Here is a 25,508-nt window from a genome sequence, read left to right on the forward strand (position 1 = left end):
ACGGTACGTGCTTCGGCCGAAAGCTTCCGACAAAGAATTAAGAAAGTTATAAATTTAAAATTATCCAAGTGAAGGGCGGCCACGGGCCACATTAAAAATAAATAAATAAATGTAGCCTATTCCTAGTAGACCTATTGTATAAGCTCTCATTGTGATACGGCATCTTTTTGATATTTTATTTATTTTTTATTAAATAAATCGTTTATAGCCTATTTTATAAGTTCGTGAAAAATTGCTTTGTTACTACGAAAACTATTTTGTTTGTATGAAGAATTAATTTTTGTAGGCTACATCATAATATAAAAACAAATTGTGTAGAAAAGACACATTTTTCGTGGATTTTCACGAATGGTCAAGACCAATGGTTCTCAACGTTTTTTAGTGCTGGGGTCAAATTCAAAACCTAAATTTGGAAAAGGGCGGCAACAAAATAAAAGAAATTATAGAATAACATATTAGCAGAAACAACAAATAATTTAATCTGAAACTTTAGTGTAGCCTAATTAATGTTGATCTTGAGATTTTGTAGAAAACAAAAATGCTCTCCAATTATGCTTGTTCAAATGTTGCCATCTAAGTGAATTGCGATATGCAACACTAATATTTTCAGATTCCAGATGAGGGCTTAAGTTAAGGCGAAAATGTTCAATTGTTAAAACTATTTGTGAATATAAGAGATTTTCATAGAATCAGGATCTAGCAGGACCATTAAAAATTGGCAGGATCTTGATTTTTGCGAAATATGTATAAATATTGTTATAGGCTAATGCTAGGCTTGCCATACGTCCCGGTTTAGCCTGGAGAGTCCCGATTTTATGGAATTATCCTGTTGTCTCACCCGGTTAACCAGTTTGTCCCCGAATTTTCAGTTTGAGATTTGTAAAAAAAAAATTTCTTTGACATCCTTGTTCAAAACTACTGGCACCAATGCTGCGCTGGTTATAGCTGCAAAAATAAATGTTGTTAAAATATTGTTATAATGCTCAACCTTATTGTGTCTTGCCTGTGGCCTACAAAAAAGCAAACTCTTTCACGAAACTATAGTATAAACTGGCTAAACGTTTGAAATTCTTCATCGCAGAGTGTCTGACATAGGATACTGTCTGTAGATCATAGGCCTATTGTTTTTAGCAGAGCGAGCAAAGCTGGAGCGGTGGATTCGCGATCCCTTCTTGGCAACATCCAAGTGGTCTTTTTCTCACCCAACACGACAGCCAATTCTCAACCAATGAGTCAAGTCAAGTCAATTTATTTTGTTTTAACAGCGCCATATATTAACATATAATCAGAGTGAAATGTAATTGTCAAAACAATGCATTGTACAACTGTTGGTTAGATTATGGCGCAATCAGGATGGTAGCGAAAGACCATAAGCAGTCATCTAGTCAGCCACCACCCCATCACAGTAAATCTAACTACACATTCATACACACTAGTGTGCAGAGGCAGGCACACTACTTCATTGAATAAAAAGGGTTCGCCACTGAGATTGAAAAACAACTACTGTTGGTTTGAATCTGCATTCTCAGACTGAGTAAGCCGAGGATAAAGATTCAAACCAACGACCAATGAATCATAAAAAACCTCAAGTGCCGCTACAAGAATATTCTACTGTGTCGCCGGCTCGAGGTCTTGGACGTTTATCATTTCATTCGTTACTATGCCACTCTTGCAACTATGCTGCTTTCTCTCGGTCCCAACGGATGGCATGGTAACGACATTTGACTGTATTATAACTTAGTACTAACACATCTGACTAAACACGTCCAGTACTAACAATGTCAATCTAAACAAGCAACCGTGGTGTCTTCCGTGGGCATAAAGTTTGGTTTAAATTGAGATCACAGTCTTTAAATCATTGATTACAATGAATGCTTATAATTGAATTCTTTTTACTAACAAACTGCATTGAGATACCGCAATCAATTAAAAACCAAAAGTTTTTCATTAGTAATTTTCAACCGATGGAATGTTTTTCATTTATCTTTGTTTCATGATCAAGGGATAATGGGGAGCACAGCAAACAACTCCAGAAATTCCTTCTAGACATGGAACAGAATCTTGCTCATTGGGACAAACTTTAAATTTTTGCAAAATACTGACTAAAAAGAGAAAAATTTCAATGCGAGCTAAATTTTCTCCCAGGCAATTTCGAGTGCCAATAGAGAACGGTATGACTTTATTAGATTTTACAAATTTTCCGCTTTCGTCCAAATGTCTTGTTGGATCGAATTGATTTGGGTTAGGCCATACCGTTGGATCGTTATGCACATACCAAATGTTTGGAAGAATCTGGAAAACATAAGTAATTTTACTTAATTCAACTGTTTCAATTTGAAGTTGGATGGTTTGTTGATCAACTAACACTAACAGCAATGACGGCTTCTGGTGTCATGAACTTGGTTAAACATTTTGCCTAAAACATTGAATCATTTAGGAAATTAAACCGAAAAACAGGGAAAAATGGACATAGGCTACTAACTTTAACGAGCTTTATATGGACAGAAACCCGAACAGAAACTAAACATATATCGCTTAGCCGCAGCCGATTTATCCAATTGACTGAATTGGTATATAAGCTAGGGTTACCATATTTGAAAAAGCAAAATTCCGGACAGAGCATGACTATTTTCATGAGACCATGCACTATCGAAATGCTAAAGCTGCAAAAGTTGTACGATACTCATGCTAAAGCGCCGGCTACCGAAATGAAAAGTATTGTCTTCTGTCACGAGCAGAATCTCACACCAGGCAGGGTAAGCACTTTCTAAATATAGCTACGGACCATCACTGAAAAAAATCTCAAGTTCAGAGTGAAAAATAATAATGAGAATTAGGTTGTGCCGAAAAAGGAAGAACAGCAATTACATGCTTAAAACAAATTAAAGTCACGCTTGTAAGTCAAGTCACTACAAATTTATTCTTCCGACGATGCATATTTTTCTGAAAATCTAATTCTTTTCTATAGGGCCTTATGTGATTTCAAAATGAGAAAAATTCACTACAGCACATATCTGTGAAATTATATTGAAGAGTCAATATGCCTTTCATAGTCGCAACTTGTTTCTTTCTTTAGTCCACTGACTTTGCATCAGTGAAAAGACTCTCTCTACATTGGCGTTGTGGGATGTAACAGCAAAGAAAAACTGTACAATCCTTAAAATTTCTGAGTGACATGTGATGTTCGTAGACTGATCGAAATATTTGCACCATGTCTTATGCGTTGGCAATTTAATAAATTCTTCGTCCTGTAGGTAACTTTCCACAAACTGCTTCAAGTTACAGATTTGGTCAAAGCACTTTGCATCGTCCACATCAACCCCCTTACCAATCAGATATCCAAGGCAAGGCTCTACATCCTCCCAACTCGGTATTTCGTTCAAGGTCATCCATTTAAAACAAGCAAACTTTTCCATTGGTTTCATCCATTTGCACAGGTACTCCAAGCATCTCTCATAGAGGTTTGCAACTTCGGAAAGAAAATTGTTACATTCATCTTCATATCCCTCTTCTGTTTTTTCAACTAAAAGCGTTTTAACTTTCAAAGACATAAAGTTTTCATTCTTCCTTTCCACAAGCACATTATGAACCAGCTCCAAATTTTCTAGCACTTCTGCAACGGAATTGTTTTCTCTCTCAACTACTTGAATACGTCCATGAAACACGGACATTAGTGAGTGCATATGCCAAAGGTATAACTCGATCATTTCATTCTCAAAGAACCGTTTAATAACTATTGGTGGATGTTCTTGTGACAAAAAGTAGGACTTCAGGGGTGAAAACATTTCTAACAATCTTGAAATTCCAGGAAACAAGGAGAGCCAGCGAGTCTTGCTATGAGAGAGAAGTCTCTTGTATTCACAATTTGCAAATTCACAGCATTCTTTCAGTTGTTCAGTTTTAATTGTGTAAATAGAAAAATATTGATATATCTTATATTCCCCCAAAACGCCCATCATAAAATTCCGGACATTTGAGCATTTTTTAAAATTCCTCCCGGACGCAAAATTTAACCCTAAATTCCGGACATGTCCGGAATTTTCCGGACGGTATGGCAACCCTAATATAAGCCAACAAATTTTATTTACCACACTGAATATGCCTTCATGTAGTTTTTTTGTTTACTAACTGAAAGTGACCTTTCCATGGTTATCCGATTTATCATCAAATGCAATCACTATGCATTAGGTGAGTGGTTCCAAAGCACTAAATAGCCTAAATCAGCATAAAGTCATTTAAACTTTACAAAAGATTATTGTAAAAAGCGTTCTAAACCGCTCTAGCGTCTTGCTGATTAAACTACAATCTATCTGATTGAACACTGTTAGCCTTTTGGTGTTAGAAGATGGTCTTACAAAAGAACGACGTTTTCTTCTTCGCATGGCGCACATGCTGAGGAGTGAGTTTAAACTCGATAGGCTACGTTTTAGATTTATAGCCAACCTGGGTATTTTTCGGAATCGTGTAATTCATGATTTGAATATCTTTTGTATTTCTCCTTGGAACACCCAACGGAGTAACAGTACCAATTCTGTATCCTTCTTGAATGACTGCTTTAGTATATGGAAGATCCAGGTCTTGTTTTATTTTGCCATTGCGCCCTGGAAATAACATACACAAGATCTGTCAATCTCGACTCGATTGACAGCTTCGATCAAAACTAGCCTAAATGGCATTTTCGGATTATTTTCTATACCACTTCAAGTTGCTTACAGGCTTTGTAGTCGGGGAGGGGGCATATTAGCTAACTCTATTTTGTGAAAGCACCCAGCTTAAATTAGGTTATGTAGATTGGACACAATAAAATCACCAAAAATAAAAATTATTTTTAATTTGAACCCAGGGATAGTCTTTTGTATTGTAATTGACAGAAGGGAAGATAAATGGTAAAAGAAACAAAGGCAGATCAAGAACGATTTGAACAGCAAACATCTCTAAATGGACAAAATTTAAATATAAAAGTGCGGTACGAAAAGCTCATGATCGTTAACAATGGCACATTGTATCCAACCCTAAATACGAGGTAAAAACGTAGTAATGATGACGATTGCAATAACTTTTAGTTGTTTATTATGTTGATTTTTACCATTACAGTGCGCAGGAGCGCCGGAAGCGGGGGGGCAGGGGGCGGATGCCTCCTGCCCTCAATTTTTCTGCAGATGGAGGGCAGGGGGGTAATGGTGCCCTTTTAAAGTCATGTAAGCTACTGCACATTTTGCAATACAACAATTTCTGCTATTCGCTTTTAGCCTAATTATAATTATTCATTTTTGCCTCAAAGTAATATTTACGGCACAAAATTTTGCAACAAAGTACAAGCCTTAAAACTCGTTTTTTTCCGGCAGCCGTCGTGACCTAGCGGGAGCTCCTTCTTGGCGGCCAAACCTGCGTGCTTGGAGGCCAAAATACAAAATAAAAGTAACGATAACACAAGTAAATAGAATTAAACTTGCAACAATGCTAAAATGATCGCTTAGCGTTGTTGAAGTCTGGGCCTGGGCGACGTCCTACAGTAGAAACGTTGCACCACGCAATAACTTCTTTATCGGGATTGTAATCCAGTAACTTACTGCGGGACCATCTAACGACACTCGCACGAGTGTCTCCAATGTGGCTGATTTTAAAGAAGTTCGCCACTCACCTAGAATTCTAGAATGAAAAACAACGTTCGACATATTGTGTTGACGATGACGGCAAGGTAATAAAATAAGTATTTCAATGATGTGAAGGACATTACTAAAAGCATAATTTTGCAAAATAGGATCAAAAAATGTTTTCCCCTCGGATGTCAACTAACCTAGTTCTCCTTTTTAACAACGATTCAATGTCCGACAACATCGAATCGACATAAAAACGACAAGATTGCCAGCCGATGTAAATTAGCACTTTGGATTAAGACGTCGGGAATTACAAACAAGACTTACAGCGCTGGTGATCGCAGATGGATATATTCCATCAATAACAAATATTCCCGCACAATGCAACAGTGGCGATTATGACGCGCCGACCTAGTTTTCCGTCACTCTTTGATATTACATATTTTCGACAGTTAATCCACGATCATTCTATTGCGAAATTAAATAATTGGCTAGAAGAGACCGGCGGCCAAACTTGGCCGATTGAGGAGGTAGCACTGGCGGTCATTCAAGCACTACTTAGCGGCTATGGCCGCAGGCTGCTTTAGGGCTTGACAGTAGGTTACATCATTATAACATAGCATGATGCCCTTCTTTGTATACCGGACACTTGTAAGCTATCATTACTCAATACATAGTGAGCTGATAGATTAGCATTGTCGCTATATCTTATCTTAAAACTTGAAAAAAATTGCACTTTAATAATCAAAAGTGCCCTTTTTTGTAATCTTGCCCCCCCCCCCGTCAAAAATCGTTCCGGCGCCCCTGACAGTGCGATATTTCTTTTTATTATAAATTGTAAACGTGTAGGCTACATGAATTACGGACAGGTTTGGAAATTGCAACATGTCAAACTAAATAATCATTGCATCGTTATAATGCATTTTTAGGCTTTAAAAACAATGTTACAATAGCGATAAAGCATTCTAAAAGTTAAGTTTAATCTTTGCAGGCTATGGTATGTCTATGTCGTTTAACATGTTTAACATTGCACTTTGTTTATGAAGTTATCAAGGTAATAAAATAATAGAGAATGAATTGCATTATTGTACACTAGTTAGATACAGTCATGTCTTGATTTAACTGAGTTTATGAACTTTTGACTGTTACCTATTACTTCATCTATTTCCTTATGAATCTTCTTTTGAACATCTGGATATTTGATTAAATAAAGCAAAATCCATCGGATTGTGCTTGTGCTTGTTTCGGTTCCAGCAGCAAATAACTGGCCCAGGTAGACTTGCAGTTGCACCAGATCCTAAAAGTGTCAACTATATAGATAGATAATCAGGAATTTCTAGAAGTAGCCTACGAAATGTGAAAGAAACTCCCTTCTCAGAGGAAGATGCATTAAATAATAGTGCTGCCAAGTGTTTTATCAACTTAAATGCTATTCTTGACTTGCTCAAAAGTAACGTAATGCTTGTCTTTTAATAGTCCGGCAGCCCGTGACGTTTTTGCAACATCATAAGGTACAAAAGGTTTGAGTGTTTTATCAAACTTGCCCCACTGTGGGATGTTCAGAAACCCACATCCGAGGTTTCACTGCTGGGGCGTTTGGGGGCTACGGCTCGGTAAAAAACCCATTTTGGGGGTCAAAAAACATCATAAGGTACAAGAACAAAACCTACGCCAGAGTTTATGCCTTCACTTGTAGACTTTGGAACAAGTCGATCTGGGTGCCCTAGGTGGGGCATTCCCGAATAAGGGGCCCCAAAGTTGGGGCAAAATACGTAAAAATAACATCATAAGGTACAAAGATGGAACTTATTTCATCAGTTAGGGCATGTTCCACTGACTACGAAACAACTTTTCTTATGGCCCCAAGGTGGGGCTTAACCTTATTTTTGGGGTATAACCCCTAAAATTCACAAAATTAACATCATAAAGTACATGGATAAAACCAAGTGTAGGTGATAGTACCTCAGTTACGGACTTCAGAACATTAAAATTTGGTCGCCCCAGGTGGGGCATTCTCGAATAAGGGGCCTCCAAAGTTGGGGCAAAATGCGTAAAAATAACATCATAAGGTACAAAGATGGAACTTGCATCATCAGTTAGGGCATGTTCACTGAGTTCGAAACAACTTTTCTTATGGCCCCAAGGTGGGGCTTAACCTCATTTTGGGGGTATAATCCCTAAAATTCACAAAATTAACATCATAAGGTACATGAATGAAACCAAGTGTAGGTGATAGTAGCCTACCTCACTTACGGATTTCAGAACATTCAAATTTGGTCCCCCCAGGTGGGGCATTCCTGAATAAGGAGCTCCCAAAGTTGGATCAAAATACGTAGCCTACCGGTAAAAATAACATGATAAGGTGCAAAGATGGAACTTGTATCATCAGTTGGGGCATGTTCCACTGAGTTTGAAACAACTTTTCTTATGGCTCTAAGGTGGGGTTTAACCTCATTTTGGGGTATAACCCCTAAAATTCACAAAATTAACATCATAAGGTATAAAACCAATAGTGTCTCTCGTGTATATTTCAAAACGCCTGCAAATATTTTGAAAAATCAACGAAGCATGTAAGATATAATATCTGCACAGCATACCATTTGCTTATTAGGTTAAAATTTATCACTATGAAAATACATTTGTACGCAGGGGTGGATTGGCGGCTAATCGTTAGCCTACTGGGAATTCGAGAACGTTCCCGGTTGGCCGGTCAGAGGGTCACTGTCCTGTTTTATGTACAAAAGAAAATTTTATTTGAAATATAATAGTCGTAGCGCTATATCCTTATTCTTTGTTTGAATAACACTGACAATGATTGAAGTTACAAATCGAAGCTTGCTATACAAATACGTACAATGTCTAACTTTATAGCCTACATCATATTACCGGTGAAAGACTTTTTCTGAAATGAAATAAATTGTTTGTGAAACGAGCATTTTTATGCTAAATCTATTTTGATAGAAGTGGACCGTTATTATTTTTAAATTTCCGGGCTAATTCAATTTGCTAATCCGCCCCTGATTGTACGTAGGCCTACCTACATTTAAGTTTCTTTCAGACTAAACACTGAACAGAAACAAATCACACTATGTGGTCTCATTTAAACAACTGAGAGGATTTCTCGAATAACATGTGATTTGTGCTGAAAGGAATGGAAAAATTGCTCGCTACAAAATAACGAAACCTGGAACGGCGTGCGAAAGAAACGTTAAATTATATACTAGTAGAACGAAAAGATGCACATTGAACTATTTAAAAACGTATGCCCTGTTCATCAAGTCAAAGGGCTTCTTGAAAAAGCATGCCTCCTGCATAATCTCTCTCGGGTAGGCTATGCATCATTGGCCCCGGTTTGCAGCCATGTGAAAAGATCAATCCTAACACTTTGTTCTATGTGGTTTCGTGAGTTCTGGTGGTAACCGTAAAATTAATACAAGTTCAAATCATACTCTATCCCCATGTTTACAAGAATAAAAGTAAAAAGTTGCTTATGTAGGCTATAGCCTACAGTTTATTTATGCTTGAGGTGGAAAAAGGCAAAAACATCTATTCATTAAGGGTCTGCAGGTTCGTCGTCAGAAAAGTCGCATTCATCCGTTTCTGTTGTTTCATCATCTGATTCTATTCCGTCTTGGTCCAAACCCTTCTCACTTTGCAGAACATTGTCCAGCGTGGACGGAACTGGATCTCCGTGAAACCAAACCAGTGAATTTACCATCTTCCAAACGCCAGCCGCTTTCAACTGGTTTCTGGAAAAAGCTTCCTTTTTCAGCAGCATGATTCCAAATGCCACAAATGTAATTCGCTCTGAGTATTTTCTGATGGAGCACAGTTTTGCACGGGGGAAAGTTGCTTCCATCTGAACCTTTCAGTCGTCGCAATGGATTGGAACCTTTCGGTTTGTATGTCTCAATGAATTTTTTAAATCGTAATTCATTAACGCAATGACCACTTTTACATCCATACATCTGGCACACAAATTTTTCAATGCCTTTTTCATTGTTTTCATCAAGATTTTTCAAATATCCCAAAGCAGCAAAGGCATGTTGAGCATGCACATTTTTCTCCAATATATTAAGGGGTCGAGCCTTCTCTTTACCCGAAAAAGCAGCTGTATGATCACAGCCTGTAAAGCAATGAAAACCGGGAAGCGACCGAAGCATGTCTGGAGATAAAGTACTGCCAAGCTTTGATACATCAATATATCTCAGAGTGTTGTTTGTCTTTACACCAACTTCCATCCGTATGTTACGTCTTTTTGTACAAACGACAAATTTCCCAACAATATAATCAGAACATTCGTGTCATTAGAGCGAACTACCACATTTTTCACATCTTGGCATGCGGTGACGATGTGGTACATTAGGCGCGTATCTGCTTCTTCGTGGTAGCATAACAAGGACTCCTCTTCACCACACAACATTTTTTCGCCATCTTTTTGATAAACATAACATTTTTCATCAAGTGTAGCATAAAAGAACCTTAAGTCGAGGAAGCTGGAATACTCATCTGATTTTCAAGAATTAACAAGAAAATGCACCAATGCTTGCTTGAAGTTGTCATTCCTCATTGCGGCTGCAAAATTAGCAGGTCGTTTTATGGCCTCTCCTTCGATGACGTATTGCTGATCGCAAAAGCCATGAATTGCTCGGCGATCTCGCTCGGCATCTTTCATGGACGGCGATACAGTTCTATCGAAAACAACGTGTATTGTTTTCCCACTGTGTCTGCACAATTTCTTCAAAGTCGTCTTTGCAACACCTCCGAACGTCATCGGAAAATCTCCAAGAGTGTGAAGAAGAAACATACCATCGATTTCAAGAGCCTTCAAAAGCATTGACTTTTGGGTTTATTTTATCGTTGCATCCATATGGCACAAAGACAGTGGTACTGGTGTGAGGGGGTAAGACAGCATCAATTCCACGTCTACCTTGTGATCTACTGCTAAACATAAGTTAGAAGCTTTCCCATCAAATTGCGTTCCATTCTCAACTGAGAAAATTTGCCTTCGCGGGTTATGCTTTTCACAACGGCAACTTCAGAAGCAAAGTTGCAGATTTTGTTTCTACGTGTTGGCTTGTTGAAGGTGCAAGCGTCCAGGTGGCATTGACTTATAAATTTGTTTCTATCCTCAGTTCCTTTTTAAAAAACATTCAAAAGAAAATTTGAAGTGGCAGGAGCGACTGCTTTCCCTGTGCTAATATTGAATAGAAAGAATACATCGAAGCTTGCACTAAATGGATTAACTGTACTGCTTATTTTTTTGCATTAGTTTATCCAAATGTCTGCGGTCTCTATCGATGCTTGAAGGACGAAGGTCAAATGATGCTTCCTCTGCTGATGTCATCCCCAGATCTTCATAGAAGTGATGAAGGATCGATCGGCTCATAAAGTGGGTAAGTGCCCATCTCTGTCTGGCACCAATTGAATTGGTGAAAGACGTAATCCCAGTGAGTCGATTGGTGGATTCTGCATTGATTGTTTGCTCCAAAGTTTGATCAACAGCACATCCGCAGAAGTTTATTTGAGTTTATTTTACGGACAAGATGCCTTATTCAAACAGATCGCTTATTCCAGGGTGAGTTTCTTCCATTTTTAGCATGTTATCCTGCAGTCGCAAAATCCATCTTGCATAATTTGGTTTGTTGAAAATGAAGAACACGCTTGACATCTCTCCTATGCAGTGCACAAACAACTGATGATTTGCAGAATGAATGCTCCGAGCAAAGAGGAGGTACGTCTTGACAAGTTTTAAGTATCCATACCAGTACTGGGCAGTCTTGCCATTTTCTCCTGTTTCGGTTTTCCTTTAAAATTCTTGGTAGGAACTCAAAAAGTCTTTAACATCGTCATCCAAAAGCCAATCGTTGACTTGGATGAACGAATACATAAACGACGTAGTTCTTCGTCCAGATTTTCAGGAGCAGGGCATTGTAACAAGAATTGATTAAAATGCAAGATTTCTAATGCTGTTCCGAAAAGAACGTGTATTCGTTTGCACTTATTGTAATGAGTATCACGCAGAAATCCGTTAAGGGATCCTTCGGCAAGAATACCAGCTTCTGTTAGGATGTATGGACCACCTGAACCATCCAAGTACTTACCCTTAAAGAACGCCATACAAATGTAGAAACCACCCAGTAATATGAACAAGCGGTCACATTTCGGACTTTTTTGCTCTTGAATGGTGAGGGCATGTTTTGCAATGGCCAGATCGTATGTAACACACAGGTACTCTTGCTACCACATGTACGTATGCTACTGTACACTACAGTCTTCAACCGGTGAAATATTAAATTATAGTTGCTTATTAAGGAATTATGACTTTCGCACCCGGTATCAGTCTTTGTGCTAGGAAAAATCCTCAAGTGAAGCAAAAAAATTTTTGACGTTTTGCAAACACTTGGTTCCATCCAAATAGGCTACAACCTTGAATTTGGGGTTGTATATCCTAAAATGAGGTTAAGCCCCACCTTGGAGCCACAAGAAAAGTTTTTTCGAACTCGGGGGAACGCGTCCCAACTGATGATAAAAGTTCCATCTTTGCACCTTATCATGTTATTTTTACGTATTTTGTCCCAGCTTTGGGGCTCCTTATTCGGGAATGCCCCACCTGGGGCGACCAAATTTTAATGTTCTGAAATCCGTAAGTGAGGTACTATCACCTACACTTGGTTTCATCCATGTACCTTATGATGTTAATTTTGTGAATTTTAGGGATTATATCCCCAAAATGAGGTTAAGCCTCACCTTGGGGCCATAAGAAAAGTTGTTTCGAACCACCTGGGGCACCCAGATCGACTTGTTCCAAAGTCTACAAGTGAAGGCATAAACTCTGGCGTAGGTTTTGTTCTTATACCTTATGATGTTTTTTTGACCCCCAAAATGGTTTTTTCACCGGGCCGTAGCCCCCAAACGCCCCAGCAGTGAAACCTCGGATGTGGGTTTCTGAACATCCCACAGTGGGGCAAGGTTGATAAAACACTCAAACCTTTTGTACCTTATGATGTTACAAAAACGTCACGGGCTGCCGGACTATAAAGCAGTTTCAAAATTTGCAAACAACAAAATTTTTAAAAAACTTACAATTTTAATTTATGAGTAAGCTACTATAGTGTTTATGATTTTAAGCTGTTCAAAGCAATTAGGCTATGCTACAGCCTGAAAATATATGAACGTAGCAAATTAGCCGCTGTTGTGCAGTGCAACATTATTAGTTTATCTAAGGGTAGCATTTCTGGATAAGTCAGTTGATAAGTATAATGTTTATTATATTTGTGACTTCTTTGTAAGTTGTTATTGTTAGCCTACAAAGATGATTAGTCTCAAGTTATCAACACCCAGTGGCGTAGCTAGGGAATGTGCCGCTCGGGGCGGATTCAGATTTTGCCGCCCCTTCAAGAAAAAGCATGTGAAAATGAATTTTTTTTAATTGACTTAAAGTGGAATTATTGTATGTTTTGAACCAGTAGCGTAGCCAGTGATTTTGAAAGGGGGGGTTTTAAGGGCCGGCGGGCGAAGCCCGACGGCGTCATCGCCAAAGACGACACCCAGCGGCGGGGTGTCTGGGGGGCCTCCCCCAGAAAATTTTAAAAAATTACTCTGGATTTGGTGCATTCTGAGAGCATTTTCAACAAAAATGTGGGTATATATCCCCTAGTATAAATATTCCTGTAAAATGGTGCTGTCCGGTGGCATAGCAAAAGGATAAGATCATGTTTTCTAGGGAAATTTTCGGCAACTTAATAAAGCTAAGTCTCTATGTTTTCTTGTTGCTAATTCCTGGCTGAGATATTTGAACGTTTGGTATTAGCAAAACTCGCTCTTTTAATGGAGTTTTGTTTAAAATTAGTCAAACTTTGTTTTAGAGACATAGAGACTGAAAGCATCATTCTCAATATCGTGACGTCACATGCGTGCCAAAGGGAAGGTTGTAACCCCCAACCCCTCTTCCCCCTTGGCTACGCCACTGTTTTGAACGTTGCCATTATGTTTGCTTTTATTTTCCGTGTACTTTTGCATTATCAACAAAAAAACAAAACGTCTTGTCTGAAAGTGCCGCCCCCCAGACGTGCCGCCCGGGGTGGTCCGCCCCCCCCCCCGCCCCCTAGCTACGCCACTGTCAGCACCACTACATATCTACATCGATGAGCTATTTTTTTCGTATCAAGGCTTAGGCTACCCCTGATTGAGTTGAGTTGACTATAGATCACTTGAGATTAATTCGTATAGTGGTTTCAAATTTTGATTGAGGCTAGACTAGACATTGGCTGGTATTTGAGCTATTGTGTAGAAACGTACTGAAAAATTGGCAACACTCTTGCATAACACACCCATTCTCAGAACCAAAATGGCGTAAGTTACGCTTCCAGGGTATCTTCTATTGTAGAATTGTTATGATCATCACAACAGAATTGAAATTACATCAGAATTGTTATGTTTCACAACGTTCTGGTCAATCGACAAATGATAACTTAATGTTTAGCCAAACTTTGATTTACACGCAACTTTCCTGTAGGAGTGGCACAGTTGCACTATGCTAGAATCGCTTGGAAGAAGTAGTAGCTTTGAGGAAGATATCCAGTGTTGTACGCATCAATGAAATAAATTGACGGCGTCAGCGTCAGCACGAATTGCCTACAAACTTTACGGCGTAAAGTACTGCGTTAGCTCATAAAGAAATTGACGACGTCAGCGCTAATTTCTAGCGCTATTTTAGCCAGGGTCTCACAAAACGGAAGTATTTCAACCAAGTTTAGGCTAACAATAGCCATAAATAAAGAGCAGGTATTGTAATTAGCTGCTTAGCTTATTAGTTATTTCCTTGTAGGCTTGTAGAAACACATGCATTTCAAAACGTTTGTCTGACAATCTGCTGCGTTTGGAACGCACAATGTCCTTTCCAAGTGAAAACATGCGTTCCACAGCAGCGCTGGATGGTATTCAGTGGCGGCTCGTCCATAGAAACTGCAAAACTGCAGCACCCCCTGCACATTTCAGTATTTTATTTATTTTTATTAATTTTACGTTTTTTCTCGTGTTCTCTATAGATCCTACCGACTAGAAGTTTCATAATTTCTGGGTTTTAAAAAATATGATGATTTTTAAGTTTTGTATTTGGCAGTTCTGAACTGCAAGCCCTGCAGTTGCGATCTTATAAAAGAAGAACAAAGAGAAATTGTGACGTCATATTTTGGCTTAGGTTGCTTCAAATCCCACAATTTCGAACTGCAAATTTTGCAGTTGCTGGTCACGTGGTCAGGCTAGCTACTGTTGCAAATACTGTTGTTTTCAAGCACGATATTAGGTGGCTGCGACTGATGCTGTTACATGGTTAGACTAATGTGCTTTGCTTTCTCCACAAAAAGATAAAGCTTAGACTAGGTTTTCATTAGTGTTGTTAAATTAAATTTAAGAAAAGCTCTACCAATAAATTTTTGTGGTTACCAAACCTGGTTGATTTTTAAATGTAACCTAGGTTCATTGTTAACTTACGATGATAAGTTAAGGCCAAAGGTCACATGCTAAAACAGCCTATTTAAACTGGATGAACATCAGGAAATTAATTGCTCAAATAGCCTCAGAATTCATGAAATACCACTAAAATAAGGTAAAATCTATGGGGGTCATGTCCCTAGACCCCTTGGCATCGCGCCTTTGGCGCTCGCTCTTTCACGTATAGGCTCCCTCCGGTTGCAGCACCCCCTGCTATAAATACCACGAGCCGCCACTGATGGTATTGGTGTGTTGTATTTCAAAAACAAGCCTTGAAAACGTTTACTCGGAAAAGTATCACTGTTCCAAGCGTGCTGTGATGGCTTAACATATAGGCTATAAATCATTTAACGAGGTCCACTGCACCAACATCGCTCTTTCAGGTGCATAGAGCTCTTGAAATAAAGTATTTTCAACCTCCGCGATGACATTTATTGATTTTCCTCTTTCTCTCTCTGATCTCTCGTTCTCGATACTGCTCATGATATGAGTGATCACCATTTGGCGAACTTCTTCCGCTTGTATTCCAGGTAACCATTCCAACCAAAGCGAAAGCCGGTAATTCAGATGAGTCGCGCTGGCCAGAATACATTGTGAAACTCTCATTGTGAAACGAACAAAAAATGACGCATAGCGCATGACGCTTAAAATCGGCAAAATAGTTGACGGCGCTATCACTTCCGTCAACTAAAAAATAAACTAACGGCACTAGCCTCTAGCCTATCCTAGCCTTAAATGACGCCGTCAAATTGACGGCGTCAACGTACAACACTGGATATTACATGAGCACAGCCATGTTTAGATAGACAAAGATGCCTGTCAATCAATTGTCAACACATCTGCAACTACAAAATAGCTTGTTTTGTAAATCTGGTGTTACTTGTCGTCGAGTGAGAAGTTTCACCCATGCGGTCAACTGCGAAGCTGAAATATCTTTTTTTGACTTGCTAGATTGTCACCTCAAATCCAGGAGTCTTTTTCTTCCACTCAATCAAGTATAAATCAATAAAGTCTCGAGGATCTTTCTCATCCAGATCTTTTATATGTTCATCAATTATGTTTAAAAGGAAGACTGAAAGAAGTAAATACCATCTATAAAAACTTGCGTAGGCTTTGGCCAAATAAAGTAGTTTTCCTCTTAACACGTAGACTACGCTACATATAATTGTTATTGTTTGTTATCAAAATGTAATTCTTTACTCGATAATAAGAAGTATTGTTCTTTTATTGCAAATTATAGCAGAAAATCTCCCTCACGTGATATCTTCCAATTTTTTTCCATTTGTATATAGCCTTATTCTGATTCGTGTAGGCTACCCAGTGGTTACAGATTTAAGTTAATTTGATAAGAAACCAATATATTGGGTCCACCTTCAAGCATGTTTCTTACAAAGAAGCATCCTTATGTTCTCGGTGAATGTCTGTAGCCTACTTTCTGTTGCTTCTGCTTTAATAAGCTTAGCCTACATTATCTCTGATGTTCTTTTGTAAAATATTAGAATAACATGACGAATAAACTTGGGCAAAACTGGATATATGAAACAACTTAGCTATGGTAGACTACTTCAAGCAATCAAGCTACATAGATTACAATGAATTTAATTAAACCAGAAAATTGGCAACTAATTTTAAATAAAATTCTTATACATGCATAAAATAGGCCTAAGTTAATAAAAAAAAACAATTTTTATCAAAAACCGCCATTTCATGTAAATTTAGTAAAGGCATTGGTTCATTCAGCCGTCATCAAACACTGCTATTAAAACGAACATTTTTTACCTTCTCCGAACTTTTTTGATTTGTCAATAGCTTTCATCTGATTAGAAAAATAAGGCCAATATCTAATCCATGGTAGAACGGACAACATCATGTAGGCAAAGCCGTTTCTACGGAATCTACAAGAAAATTGGATTTCGAAATATTTTTATTTGGGAAAAAGATTGGATTTTAAAAAATATCTCAAGAAGACTGTTCATTACTGTAAAATCTCTTATGCTATAAGTAACAGTTGCATTTTTGTGATTTTCCCATTTCTGCAAGAATCAGTAACCTTTGTGAAATCAAATCAATCTTTGTGCAAATACCTTCTGGCACTGCCGTTAGACTACATGTAGGCTATAAGCTCCGAATTAAACAGACCGATGTTGAGTTAACCTGCTCATTAGGCTGCTGTAGCCTATGTTACGATTCAGTCTATAAAAAGAAAACCATCAACAGCACTTACACAGAAATAAACTATCCAAAGTGTTTCGATACGACTGCAAATTTAGTTTTACTTACCCTTCTACTATTTTCTTCACATACTGCTCTGTTTCGCTGTTTTTTTCATGGTCACATTTTGCAAGAAGAAGAATTGAACTTATCACATTGCCGACCGATTTCATTAGATCCGTCTGAAACACAGTTCCATTTTAAATTTTCAATCTTTTATTTATAATTAGCCTAGCCTACTGTAAAAGGCAGTTTTAAGATCACTCATCGTCTGTCTGGTGTTGCAGTGCATGTTTTTACAACATCGACACCCCCCCCTCCCCCCATGAGCAATATAGGTAACCAGGTAGGCTACCGGTGTCTCACACTCTTGGGGTATTTCCGTATTCTAGCAAGCATCCAGTCTCCTGACCGTTGCCAGCATTCTGTTCTTCCAATCAGCATTGAAACCAAACTACTTTCCCAACTTAAAAGTATATGCTTCGCCAATCAAACAGTTCCGTCGTCTTACATCAAGACAGCAAGCCGTTCAACTTCCACTAAGTAAAATCGGCAAACAAAATATATCTAGCCATGGCCACCTGGAGATGTGGCCTGATTTGTCACATTTTGCAGATTTTGATTACAGCTACTGCTAGTGCTTGACTGACATTTTTTGAGATGTTTTTACTTTTTGCGGTTTCCTAATGACATAAAACTTTTTTGTTGCCTTGGGGAAGCAGTAGCAAATGAGAAAAAGTAAGTTGAAAAATGCCAAATCAGACTGTTATTGAAAATTAACAGTCTGACTAAAATCTTCAAAATCAAATTTTCTTTGTTTTTCCACATGTGAAGATGTTAAAACCTATTGTGTCATCTGGGGAAAAGAATAAAGAAAGCGTAAAAATATAATTTTTAGAAAAATGTATTTAAACGTTCGCCCAAAGTTAGAAAAACCTGGAAATTTCTGCAAAATGTGACAAATCAGGCCCTATCTTTAGGCTTTAGGTGGCCATGATCTGTAGCCTATTGCCGCTAATAGAAAGAACCATAAATTAGAAAACAAAATGGAGCTGCGTTCCTTTGTCCCTGACGCCAACACCAACATCAGCCAACTGTCAATCATCTTCTCGTGTGCATCAAGATTTTCTTCTTAACCCGCATGGCCTAAACGAGGAGTAACATCTTCCACATCTTAAGAGTGTGATGCTGAGGAGCAGATCACAAATAGGCTAACATGATCAACAATTGTGTCAGATTCTGTTAACTAAAGCATAAAGTCTGCATGCAGTGTCGGTCTTAGGGTACTTCGGGCCCTGTGCAGAATATGCTTTGCGGGCCCCAATGACAATAATTCAATTCAGTAGCGTAGCTAGGTATTGTGAAAGGGGAGGGGGTGGTTTGACGGTCGGCGGGCGAAGCCTGACGGCGTGATCGCCGAAGGCGACACCCAGCGGCGGGGGTGTGGGGGGCTTCCCCCAGAAAATTTTGAAAAACTACTTTGAATTTGGGGCATTCTGAGAGCATGTTCAAAATTTGGGTATGAATATTACTGTAAAATGGTGCTGTCCAGTGGCATAGCAAAAGGATAAGATCATGCATTCTTTGGCATTTTTCGGAAATAAAGCTATGTTGAGTCTGGATGCAACCTATTTCGTCACCTGAAAAATTCGTACCCCGCTTTCGTACCCTGAAATCGGAGTAACAAAATCAAATTTCGACCCTTTTCGTCCCCTGAAAAGATCGAGAGAAATTTGAAATTTTTGCGGCAACTCCGATCAGCGACTTCGGCTATGTTGTTTTTTTCTCGATCTTTTCAGGGTACGAAATAGGTTGCACCCGTTGAGTCTCTATGTTTTCTTGTTGCTAATTCCTCTGTTGAATTTTTCCATTGGAAATGACAAAATTACTGCATTTTCTGAGTAAATTGCGGGCCCCCTAATTTGAGGGCCCTGTGCGATCGCACGGTTTGCACACCCTAAAGACCGGCACTGCTGCATGTCTTAGAGCAGTGGTTCCTAACTCGTTTTTAAGGCGATCCATTTAAAAAAAAATTCAGTTCGCTAAAATCTTGCGACCCAAGCAAATTGTCGTAATATTTTAAAAGCCATACAAGATTGTGTTGCAAACATACAGCACTACAAAAGCAATAACTTTTTCCGAAAATAATATGTTTATCAAATCACTAATGAGATAGCTGTGCTGGCTTTAGGCTGGCTTGCTATCAGTGAGTTTTTAAAATCGAAGCGTTGTTTTGCTTTGGCATAGCCGCATGTAAGCTTTAAATTCCAGCCGGTTTCGCTGTTCAGTTTTCAATACACACATGGCGCTAAATCCAATCTTACAAAGTCAAGTTGTTGCAAATGGAATCTGTTTTTGAAACCCTAATTGTGAAACTGTGGGATACACTTTGTACATGGAAGCCCAAAAGTGGATGTTTGCAGAATCTTTGGGGTATTTGTCTTTGAAGGACGCAAAAGAAATACGGTTTGCTACTTCTGTCGTTATGTCCATAAACTGTTCTGGATGGAACATGGATACATGGATGGAAAGTTGAGGCAGATCTTTTCCAACAAATGGATCAATTATCTAATCATTTTAGTTATTAAGTGTTAGAGATTCTCCATAGTAGTGCACAAGCTTTTTGGCAAGCTGTTCCAGGTGTCTAATTATCGCTTGCTTAATATCAACTTCATTGCCACAGATATATTGCGTTAGCTGAGGAAATATATGGTACTCATCTCTGGTGACATAACTTTTCCAGAATATGAGTTTTTTGTGTTAAGCAGAAACTTTTGCGGCGCAATCAATCACTGTAAAACCGTTGCCTTGCATATATAAATTTAGAGAATTCAGAGAGTCAAATATATCGGCAAGGTAAGCAACTTTTGCCTTGGAATCTTCTTGCAAAAACTTCTCGCTAATCTCACACAGTTCTGTTGCCTCAGGAAGATAGCAATCTCCTCTCGCAAATTACAAACTCGCTTCAGGACACGACCTCGTGACAACTATCGTACTTCTGTGTGCAACAGCAATGCTTGATAATAATCAGAATCCACAAAGACGAAAACAAATGCCGATTTAGTGGACTTGTTTTGATGAAGTTTACACACTTCACATCATTCAACACTTCGTGCAGCTCTTGAGACAGCTTTTTTGCAGCAAAGGCCTCTCTGTGGAGAAAGCAATGAGTCCATACAGCACTTGGGGCTTTGTCTTTGATGCGTTTTACCACACCAGACCATGCGTGATCCAACGTGTGGAAAACTTTGTCATAGTTTGTCCGACATAGCGTTCGTGAGATATAGTGCACGTTACAATATATATCCCGTAACTTTGTCAAGTTAATTTATGTTTGAGACTGAAATTTTTTTTGGGTTTACATTTAATAATAATAATAACAATAATAAAAGCGAAAATTGTTAAAACTTCTTGCACTACGATCATGCTACAAAGCTTTCCGATGTCTCGACATGAAACGCTTCTTGACTTGTGTGTATATTTTCCAGTTTTGTGATCGATCTTTTCACGTTTTTAATTTTTTTTATTGTTATTTCTTTTGCCCAAGATACAATATGCCTGAAAAACAAGCGACCCAAAAAAATTATCAGGCGACCCAACTTTGGGTCGCGACCCATGAGTTGGGAACCACTGTCTTAGAGTAAACGATAAGACAAAATATTAAATATTCTGTAGCATCCTCTCAAAGTTGAAATAATCCGATGTAGTGAAAGGATAAACCCTCGGCTGCAAAGGCTCAGATGACGGCAACCTCAATTATTAACCTCAAATCCTATAACCTACAAGTGCCGTTACGTAATTGTATGACTGCAACAAACTGGGAGTGACGAAATCTTCCTGAAGATTTCTGCATCTTTTCATTATCAAGCAAAAAGTTGAAAACACTTCGATGTCAACCTATGGACTGGCGGTCCTGTTGTCTTGTCCAAGACAAAATTTTTTAGATTTTACGCTATTAGTACTACGCTATTATAAGCTATTAGACAAGCAATAGCGTTAAAAATTTACACTAAAGATTAAAATGTTTGATTAAGTAAACGATTAAATGATTGAATCTGTTTTGAAAAAATGCAGAAGCTGAATTAGGCATGTTTGCATTTGACTTTACAGCTCTTGTAAACTGCAAGAAGCAAAATTTCTATTGCAAACTAAAGGTTGCCATGCCTTCACTTCTATCTTTGAAATCATGTTTTGGATATTAAAATTGTTAGCTGCTGGTATAACATTTAAAAGATAGACAGTGTTCAGGCAATAGAATATAAAAGTAAAAGTAACCTCTAATATGAAAGGCTTTTCGTTCTTGGACAAAATGACGTCGCACAAGAGCTCGGCTTCTTCCAGCACTCGCTTTTCAATAGACTTCCCATGCAGACCAGCACTTGTCAATGGAAAAACAGCGCAATGTGAAAGCAAGCAAAATCAATTAATAGAGAAGTATTACCTTACCAAGGTTGGGCATTTCTTGGCACAGCAAGCATTTTCGTTTTGTTATCCGTGCTAACAATCCGTGTATCGGTAATCGTAAATATCTAAGACATGATGTAGTGATTTGTAGCATGTAGTGTATGCTCCGTAGCCTATGAAGGCTACAATGGCAGTTAACTTTAATAAGCCGGGATCTCTGTTTTATCCAATGGTTCTTGTCACCATCGTGTTTAGCAAAACTTTTTACAGTTCACTAGGCCTACATTCAAATACCGACATGCCAATAAATATAAACGAAGCTAAATCAGTTTTGGGTATGGTACGCCTACTAAAAATTTGTCTCACAAAATTAAAGAAATTGAATTGGAATTGAAAAACTTTGTAACAGAAAGCAATATGCATGCAATGGATTAGTCTAGTCTTAACTTCTTTTAGCTGTCCCCTGTTACTCTCTACATAGGTTGTACATTATACTGGTATAGGCTACATCGACTATTGTAGCTAGTAGCATCTTTTTCGTTTCAGACGCGTTCATCATCATCATCATCATGTGCCATCTCAGATACGAAGTTTGGCTGTCAATTGTTTCTTCACGTCACGTTCTTCCGCTACTGTACTGTTTTGCCTTTCCGATGCTTGACAAGTCACCCAACTGTTTTACATCATCTCCCAAAGTTCGTCTCCTTCTTCTTGTGCACCTCTTTCCTTGCACCATACCTTCAATAACCACTTGATGTAGCTGTCCTGCCGATCCTTTCAAAATATGTCCTGTGAATTTCATTTTTTGTTTTGCTTAATCGTTTGCCCATAATATATCGTGCACTTTAACTCTTTTTCTAATTGTTTCGTTCGTAATGTGTTTTTTGTATAATATTTTTAATACTCTTCTTGTAGCGCCAAAGTTGAAAAGTATTAATTTTTTGTGAATTTCTTTGTAGTAGGTCCAACTTTTACGTCCATATGACATAACTGGTTTGATATAACAGGATAATAGTTTCAGGTTTTAATTGCAAATCTATATTTCTTCTTAAATAATATTTATACATTTTTAAAGTGACGCTTTTGCTTGACCGATTCTTCTTTTTACATCATTGGTACATCTTTCATCTTGTGTAATGTGAGAACCTAGGCATGTGTTGGTATAGTGACCTGTTTCAATTGTTTTCCTTCCAGCTTAATTTTTATTTTCATTGCTTTTTTCTATCAACATTGTCTTTGTTCTCTTTAAATATTAGCTTTATTCAGTACTTTTTGTGTTAGTGACGAAAAATAAGATGATGTGGACATGATATGATTATACAACCAATCTTACCCTGCAAGAGCCCTTGATCCAAAGCGTCTCTGTGTTCTCCATTTTTTTCCATCCACAAACATTACTCCATAATCTTTACCAACATAGTCAGTAAAGAACGTATGAAAACGACCAAGGAAATGTTGGCCCTTTGCGATGAAAGCCTGATGATAAGTAAAAAAACATCAAAGCTTTCGATGATTAGGCCTATACACTTTACAACCAACAGCGGAAGTCAGAATGTTAAACCTATATCAGTTTGTGGTAGGTCTGCAACATTTTGTTGCTTTTGTAAATAATTAAATTGAGTTATAATGGATGTAAAAAAAAGTGGTTAGAAAAAAGCTTTAATTACGATTATTTGGTATTCCGCAAAATGAACAAGCCAAAAATTGTATATTTTGCCGTCTTGAATATCCGGCCAATCGCTACTTTGTGTCTTGCTCCTGATGTAGCCTACCTCTTCTATAGCTTCATAACTATTCAGCACCACTGTGGAGTTACTGCCAAGCCGTACAGAAAATACTGGTCCGTATTTTTTGCTCCACGATGCAAATGTTTTTTCTGCTTTCGGTTCCATAAAGAGGATGCTTCCAATCAGCGGCAATCCGATCGGACCTGGTGGCACGTTCTTTCGCTTTGGCAATACAAACCATAGCACGCACAAAATGGCAAACAAAATAGAGGTTGTAATAATAGTAAAGGAAGGAGTGCCTTCCAAAAACCACATCTTGTTTAAGGGGCTACAAATCTGAAAAGAAAATTTTGCACCCAGTTTTACACTTAAATTAAATTAGTAATGTATTACCAGACAAACAAAAAGGTTGACACAAGCATTTAATGGAAAACATTTGTAAAGCAAACACAATCTGCAATGTCATGGTTGTAATCCTATTTTCTTGTAACGAGACATTAGACAAAAGACTGGAGAAATTTGGATAGTATTCGAGTCATCAAAACAACATATTTTTATATACACAATAAATCTACAAAAAAGCATTATATTGAGATTGCATATTGCTATAGGCTAGGTACTGCACATATTTACAGTATATTCTTAAAGGAGGTCGGCTTATTTACATTTTTAATGGTAGCTAACTAAAAAATCTCACAGCTCTAAATAAACACTTAACACTTTTGTCGACATTTTCTTTTGTAAGGTTTGGATGCAATCTACTGTTGATGCTAATGTGGAAGGGATAAAGTTACCTAATATGATATTGTATTTTTTCTTTTCGGTACCGGTAATAAATTTATTTAGATTCTGTTTGAATAAGTACCTTCTGATGATTCATTTAGGTGAAACAGGTTGTCAAGGGTTCAGATAGTATAACTATATTTGATTTATTTCTTCTTATACTGTATATTCGTAGCAATTTAAACAGCATGATTGATCTACTAACGTGTAGGCGAAATGACCCAATCCTTGACATCACTAATATAGAGTTTTAAACTCCGGAGTTGCAGACAAAGGTTACACAGTTTTCAAAAATCTAGCTTTGATTTGATAGTTAAATATAAACAGTCCGTTTTAAACAAGAAGCGTTACTGAACAAAAAATACGCAAAAAGTAATTAAACCAAGTTTAAATTTGTTAAAATGTTTTTGAGAAAGTTACCTATAGGCCTACCTCTCTGTTAAAACTTTTTCTGCTGTATTTGGGACTTCAACTTTCACCTTTCCCTCTTAGAATTTTGCTTCTCTTTAACTATGGTACCGGTACCACAAAGTGTTTATAGACCCGCTTCTGCTTACATCTAACCACCTGTGTTGAACTTGGGAGAAGTTGGAAAAACCTAAAAGAACAGACTGAAGGAGACGTAAATAATTATTATCTAATTTCGCTCTGAGAAAGTAGATCTCATACAAACTATTGGGGCATTACAGCTTAAATTAGCTTCATTTGAACCCGAGCTGCAGCAGGGCAAGTATGTTCGTTGGAAAGTTTTTCTCTTAAATGACATTGCAAATCGGTCGCTGTCTCTTTCCTGGCAGCTTTGTTTGTTGTGAAGCAGTGCTGTGGACTGTAACTTGCTTCTGGGTGATATTTCACCAAAGTAATGTTTGATTAACCGCAGCTTAATCAATATTTATTTTGTATAGTATCTGGTTCCATTTCTCAAAAGTAACCTTGATAATTGTTCATTTCCTTTGAGATTTTTATTTTGTTTAAACTTTTGTTATATTTCTAGCGGCATGGGGTCGGGGACCCATAGGAAACAAACTGTTCGAGCTAAATGTCATAAAACGTTCTCAGCGTTTCAGTAAAGCACTGTTGTGAAGCTATCTTGTTTGACTACGTATCTACCCTCTGGGGTAAGTCATACTGTAGAAGTCTGCACTGGTCTTAAATCGTGACACATGGATTTCGTCACGTGAGTTACAGCCCTGCGTAAACGCAACTTGAAAATAGGGAAATTGCTTATTATAATTATCGTACAGGAAAGTTGAGAGAAGCCTATTAATGCAAATGGTAGCCTACGTGAAAC

The 25,508-nt window shown here is 38.0% G+C and overlaps 1 protein-coding gene across 1 annotated transcript; it reads right to left on the bottom strand.

The window, feature by feature from the left end:
- Nucleotides 1-1,233: 1,233 nt before the first annotated feature.
- On the bottom strand, nucleotides 1,234-23,641 carry LOC145770176 (cytochrome P450 2C4-like). Its single transcript, XM_082581762.1, has 9 exons — nucleotides 23,480-23,641; nucleotides 23,041-23,183; nucleotides 21,579-21,681; nucleotides 17,373-17,485; nucleotides 16,872-16,987; nucleotides 16,052-16,164; nucleotides 6,747-6,894; nucleotides 4,444-4,601; nucleotides 1,234-2,292 (listed from the first exon to the last, which is right to left on the bottom strand). Exons 1-9 carry the CDS (start codon nucleotides 23,597-23,599, stop codon nucleotides 1,981-1,983), a joined length of 1,326 nt encoding a protein of 441 aa, XP_082437888.1. The 5' UTR covers nucleotides 23,600-23,641; the 3' UTR covers nucleotides 1,234-1,980.
- Nucleotides 23,642-25,508: the final 1,867 nt, after the last annotated feature.

The sequence above is a fragment of the Aplidium turbinatum genome, chromosome 5 (assembly GCF_918807975.1).
Source record: "Aplidium turbinatum chromosome 5, kaAplTurb1.1, whole genome shotgun sequence".
NCBI classification, from domain to species: Eukaryota; Metazoa; Chordata; class Ascidiacea; order Aplousobranchia; family Polyclinidae; genus Aplidium; species Aplidium turbinatum.